At 38.6% G+C, this 6,422-nt stretch overlaps 1 protein-coding gene across 1 annotated transcript in view; it reads right to left on the reverse strand.

The window, feature by feature from the left end:
- GLCE (glucuronic acid epimerase) overlaps positions 1-4,464 on the reverse strand; it is a 27,961-nt gene extending 23,497 nt beyond the window's left edge. The window contains exons 1-2 of the mRNA XM_007957308.2: positions 3,885-4,464; positions 2,395-2,640 (exon numbers count right to left, since the gene is read on the reverse strand). Of these exons, the coding sequence (XP_007955499.1) occupies positions 2,395-2,640; positions 3,885-4,464 (826 nt within the window). The remainder of the gene's footprint in view (positions 1-2,394; positions 2,641-3,884) is intronic.
- Positions 4,465-6,422: the final 1,958 nt, after the last annotated feature.

The following is a 6,422-nucleotide window of genomic DNA, read 5'->3' on the forward strand; positions in this document are numbered from 1 at the left end:
ATATATGGCATAGGAGCTCTGGTAGCATAGTGCCTAAGGCACTTGACTGCTAACCAGAAGGCTGGTGGTTCAAACCTACCAGCCACTCCTCGGAAGAAAGGTTGGGCAATCTACTTCCGTAGCAATACTGACTTGGAAACCCAAGGAGGGGTCACTATGAGTCAGGTTTGACCCGATGGCACATAACAACAACAACAATAATATATGGCATAAGTAGACTATAAAGCATAACCCAAAATGTACAAACAGCAGAAGAGAAACTAGATGAATGGAACCTTCTCAAAATTAAATTTTTATGTGCTTCCAAAGACTTCTCCAAAAGAGTCAAAAGAGAACCTACAGATTGGGAAAAAATATTTGGCAATGACATATCTGACAAGGGACTCATCTCTAGAATTTATAGAAAACTTCAACACCTCACCAACAAATAGACAAATAATCCAATTAAAAAATGGGCAGAAGACATGAATAGCCACTTCACCAAAGTGGATATTCAGGTGGCCAACAAACATGAAGAAATGCTCAAGATCATTAGCCATTAGAGAGATGCAAATCAAAACAACAATGAGATACCATCTTGCCCCAGTACTAGTAGCAAAGTTCAACAAGACAGAAGATTACAAATGCTGGCAAGGATGCGGAGAGGTTGGGACTCTCATACACCGCTTGTGGTACAGTAAAATGATACAACCACTGTGGAAAGCAGTATGGCAATTCCTTAAAAAGTTGGAATTAGAAATACCATTTGATCCAGCCATTCCATTACTAGGTATATATCCTAAAGAAGTGAGAGCCAGGACAAGAACAGATATATGCACACCCATGTTCATCAGAGCACTATTTAAATAGCCAAAAGATGGAAACAACCTAAGTGTCCTTCAACTGAAGAATGGATAACCAAACTATGGAAAAGATACACAATGGAATATTATGCAACTCTAAATAATAACGTAGAATCTGCAAAACACTGCATAATGTAGATGAACTTGGAGGACATTATGCTGAGTGAAATAAGTCAATCACAGAAGGACAAATATTGTATTAGTCCATTATTGTAAAAGTCAAGGAAAGGTTTATATATGGAAGGAAATTTTCTTTGTTGGTTACAGGCATGGGGGGGCGGATAGAAACACTGTTAGGTAGAGACAAGTACTGATTTGGGTGAAGAGAAGGGCAATGTACCAAATATGAGTCATCAACATGGCATTGAGGAAGAGGAAGACATACAGAGGTACATGGGAGGTACAGACAACAAAGATGAACCCTTTTGCACATACAGTACTGCGTTGTCAGTGAAGGCAAACCTGGATATACGGGTGGATAGATAGGTGGACAGGCTGAACTATTAGGTATGTCTATGCAGTGGGGAGTGTGCCCAAGACCATGTATAGTGTTGGCAGACAATGTTTCTACAAGTATATTGTTATGTTCTGTAATAATCCACAATTATATAGTAGAGCTGACAAGGGACAAGACTGTAGTCACTTCTTGGCCACACCAGCTACCCAGAGGGAGCGAGTAGTTGGACCTATGGGCTTGGGTCCATAGTCGCAGGGGACATCAAGCTTAACTGGCATAACATACTACACAAAACATTGTTCTACATCCTATTTTGGTAAGCAGCAACTGAGATCTTAAAAGCTTGCAAGCAGCCATCTAGATGCAACAATAAGTCTCTCCTTGTCCAGAGCAAAGAAGAATGGAGAATGAAGAAAGCCAAAGATTCATGGAAACAATTAGTCCAAGTGACTGGTACACCATGCAATCCTCAGCCTATATGACTATGAGACCAGAAAAACTAGATGGTACCTGGCTTTCAATGTCAACCACTCAGTGGGGCATCTACATAGGAGATACTGGATAGAGTGGAAGAACAATGTGGAACAAAATTCAAAACCATTTAAAAAAAAAAAGGAACTAAGTGTGCTGGTCTGATAGAGCCTGATGGAACTACTTAGACTATGGCCCCTAGCTGCCCTTCAGGTCTAGAATCAAACCCACTCCTGTGGCTTCCAGCCAAACAAAAGACAGGTGAACATTTACATTAGGTAGATATACTCCTTGGAGAGAATAATCATGGGAGAATAGAAAGGCTGTGTATGCACAGGGAGACAGCTCTGGGGGCAGGAGTGCATGGGAGGGGAGGACACAGGGAAGAGGTAACGATGTGGAGGAAGTGGGAGGGTAGCTGTTGCATTGTGGGAAATTTTAATCAATGTCATGGAGACAAAGTGCATGTGAGCTGCTGCATGGAAAGTGAATTTGCTCTGTAAACTTTCACCCAAATCACAATTAAAAAAAAAACAAAAAAAAGCCAGAGTTAAAAATTTTTAAAAAGTATCAGGTGCTATCAATCAACATAAAATAAGCAGACACATATAATATGTAACTTACCTGGAGCAATAAACTGTTTAACATTGGTGAGTCTAGACTTATCAGCTACACTAGCCATAAAGCAGCCCTTTGGCACAGTCCAGTCATTAGTCTTGCTTTTTTTGTCCTTGTCTTCTGCTGTTTCATACAGGTCTATGTGAGGGGGTTTCTCAGTTAGATTCTTGCTGTAATGACTTAACCCATACTGTGCAATCTGGATTGGATAAAAATAGCCTTGAGGTCCCCATTGTGTAGATAATGGCACACCTATAAAATAGAGAAACAAAATGAATAATCATGCAAAGACATTACAAGCCTATTTTGAGCATCACTCCCCACTGTTATACTTCTGGGGAATGTTTCCTTTCTACATTGTTTTCATAATTACTAAAAACCAGTACAGCAAATTAACCAGATACAGAAAACAAAATTAAGTATTCATTCACTCATTCACTATTTGCTGATAGACAACAATGCTGTCACAAAAACCAAACTCACTGCCATCAAGTTGATTCTGACTTATAGTGACCCCCCCTTTGGGTTTCCAAGGGGGTAAGTCTTCACAGAAGTAGACTGCCCAGTCTTCTTTCCATGAAGTGGCTAGTGGGCTTGAACTGCCAACCTTCTGGTTAGCAGTCAAATGCCTTAGGCTCTATGCCATCAGAGCTCCTTATAAAATATTTTTAAGGACTGACTTTTTAAGTATGTGTTATTCTGATCATTACTACAGATAACATGTTTTGTTATCCTATTTCATATACTCAAATTTCCCAATTTAGATAAACATAATGTTACCACAGAGCTTCATTCTAGAAAATAAAATTCAACACATACACAACTGCTTTCCCCTTTTTAAATGATATACTTAAAATCAAATTCAAGTTGGCTCTCTGATCAACCCCAGATTTGAAATGCTAATTCCAAAATGTACTAATAATGCCTACAAGGAACCAACACCATTCCAGATTGTAAAGACTATGAATAAATGGCATATACTGCACGACAGTATGTAATGGACTACAGAAGTTCAGCAGTTAGTTCAGAGAGGATGCTATCTATGTATTGCCTTGTCCTGTAGCACGTCAAACCTCCCTCCAGGGATGACACATGCAAATCTTGTAATAAGATCTCATTGGTATATTGAAGAGTTCATTGGATGGTCTCTCTCTCTTTCCCCTCTCCTGTCAGAGGATAATAACTGTATATTTTTAACATGAAATATCTGGAATACTGTGCCTTCACCTTACTGGTGAGAATTTTAGAATCTGAAGCAGGTTAATGGAATAATCCTATTAGATAAAGTATGATCTTTTTGCAGCCCTTAAATTATCATCTAGAAAGAAGTCCTAGGCTATGACTGACTACTTTACCTGTTCCTCCCTGCTAAGTTAGAGTGATGAAAGGTCTGTTGTCAGTAAGCTATATATTTGCTGTATAATTAAAACTAACATTTTCTTATTTTTCAACATAATCAGGGTAGAAAAACACAAGTGGAACATGCAGATACCAACCTTCAACCCCACTTATGCACTTGACTCTGTCTCGAACTTCCACATTGTAGCCTTCAAAGGACATAAACACGCCATCAGGGTGATAAGGGGCTCTCTGTGCGTAGACTTTGGAATAGCTATGAGAGAATTCAAACCGGTCATAGCCATCATACTGAACCACCTTTCCATAAACGTCAAAATATTTCTCTACCCAAGTGAATGGAAGAAAGACTTCATTTCCCTCACGTCTTCCTTTAATTGTATGTTCATCATTTATAAGACAGTCAATTTCCTCATATTTGAGTCCTAACACCTTGCTTCCCCCATTGCCATTGAAGCCCCCCACAACAGGTGGTGCTTTCTGTTGTTCCTGAGGAAATGCTTCCTCAGACTGTTTGGCCATGTGGTTCACATAGTTGTTACTCTCAGATGCTGCTGCTCTTTTCTCTAATCCATCTCTGAAGCCACTACTCAAGTGTCGTGGAAACTGGATTGCTTTGTCGCTGGAACACTTATTCCACAAAAGTACAGTGACCAAAGTGAAGAGTGCACAGATGATAATCAAAGTCTTATAGTTGACCCGAGCTGCCAAGCAACGCATATTCAGACCATACCTATGGAGGCAAGAAGAAGAACTCATGCAAAGATATACTGCTGAAATTTCATAGTATAAAGTTTTATTTTTTATGTTGAACAACCATGCTAAGACAATTTTATTAACTGTATATAATTTAGTCAGACTTAAAATTACTAATCCAAATTTTTCAATACAAACAAAGAAAAGGTAAGAGGTATTCCTCATCCTTCGGTAAAAAGCTTAGTTAGCATAATCTTCTAAAACTTTCTTGGTATTTCAGTAATATTTTCACAAAAAATCAAACTCACGGCTGTCGAGTTGGATCCAACTTATAGCAACCCCTCCTTGGGTTTCTGAGGTGCTATCACTATGGAAGGAGATTGCTCAATCTTCCTTCTGAGGAGTGGTTGGTGGGTTTGAACCACCAGCCTTAGGCACTAGCCCAAAGAATACCTAATAGTTCCATCTATTAAGTAGTTAGGTCCAAACAACTTAAAAATAACAATGGTGTTTTTTTTTTTTTTTTTTAAATCATACATAAACTGAAAAATTTTTTAAAAATTATATTCTTATTTATTAATGGGATATACTGGGCCCTGCAAACTTCTCAAACCTTAGAATCAGATTGGTCATCATCACATTCTCCTGTTCCATAGTGGTACTTGCTTTTTCTCATACCAACTGCAGAAAACCAGATTTGCAAAGGGATGATATCATCCATCTAATACTGAAACTGTTTTAACTATCCAAAGCTAGTTCAAGCAATGTTCAAAAGATGTCAACTATCATTATGCTCCCTTCTAAAATTCAAAATATGCTGTTAGCACCCTTCTGAGTGCTTTTCAGAGCTTGGGGCAATGCAGCACAGTTTGGGAATCTTTGCTTTAACCTATGATCTTAGACAAGTCATTCAATTAAACACTACAGCTCAGTGGTTCTCAAATTTAGCATCAGAATTACATTGAAGGCTTATTACATCAGATTGGCAGATCCCACCAATGGAATTTTTCATTCAGCAGATCTGGAGTAGTGACCCTAGAATTTTCATTTTTAATGATTTCCCAAGTGATGCTGAAGCTGCTAGTCAGGGATCACATATTGAGATCCCTGGCCTAGACCTCTGGTTCCTTACCTATTGATTAAGATCACAGATTTTCAAACTGTGTTCTAACAGAATCCTTGGAGCTTTCAAGGATCCTGATGAAAGGAAGAGGAGAAAAATCTAGTGAATGGAGCCCCAGGCCTCTCAGGCCATCTTCAATCAGATAAGTTCTGCTTTCATCTATTTTCTATATTAAGAAAGTATGGAGACAAGAGCAATAGTGGAGAAATTGGGATTAAATATATTTGTATATAAAGCCTGCCTGTAACCATGAAAGCACTTTTCATACTGTCTACAACTAGACTAAGGCCCTCCTGATGGCAAGAGTCACCTTGTATATCTGCATACCCTGCACAATGACTGCAGTGAAGGAGGTACGGAAATGTTTTCTGAGAACATACAGTATCTAAAAAGGAAAATGCCTTGTTTACGATGTACTAAGAAAAGCACTCCTAGCATATATTTAATAGTAGAAGACTGTGAATCCCTAGCTGAGGCTGGGGGTAGGGGAGGCCATGAAGAGAAGTAGCAAGCAAAAGGACTTTTAAAATTTAAGAGGTCTGAGAAACTCAGTTCTAGTTTTATTTTGGTGGGTATAGAATGAACTGGTTCTGATATGAATTTCTATATAAAAATAACGAACATGTGTATACATTTCTACATTAATGCACCATAAAGTTCAGTAATTTAAATCATACAATTCAATGGATTTTAGTATATTTGCAGAGTTGTACAACCATCAATCACCACAATCCAATTCAAGAACATTTTTATCACCCCATCACCCACCCCAAGGTCCTCTCCTCTACTCCCTAGCCTTAAGGAGCCACTGATCTACTTTCTTTTGTATAGATTTGCCTATACTGGACAATTTCATATT

Source organism: Orycteropus afer, unplaced genomic scaffold (genome assembly GCF_000298275.1).
Source record: "Orycteropus afer afer isolate SDZICR_OR568_19922 unplaced genomic scaffold, OryAfe1.0 scaffold00015, whole genome shotgun sequence".
In the NCBI taxonomy this organism is placed as follows: domain Eukaryota; kingdom Metazoa; phylum Chordata; class Mammalia; order Tubulidentata; family Orycteropodidae; genus Orycteropus; species Orycteropus afer.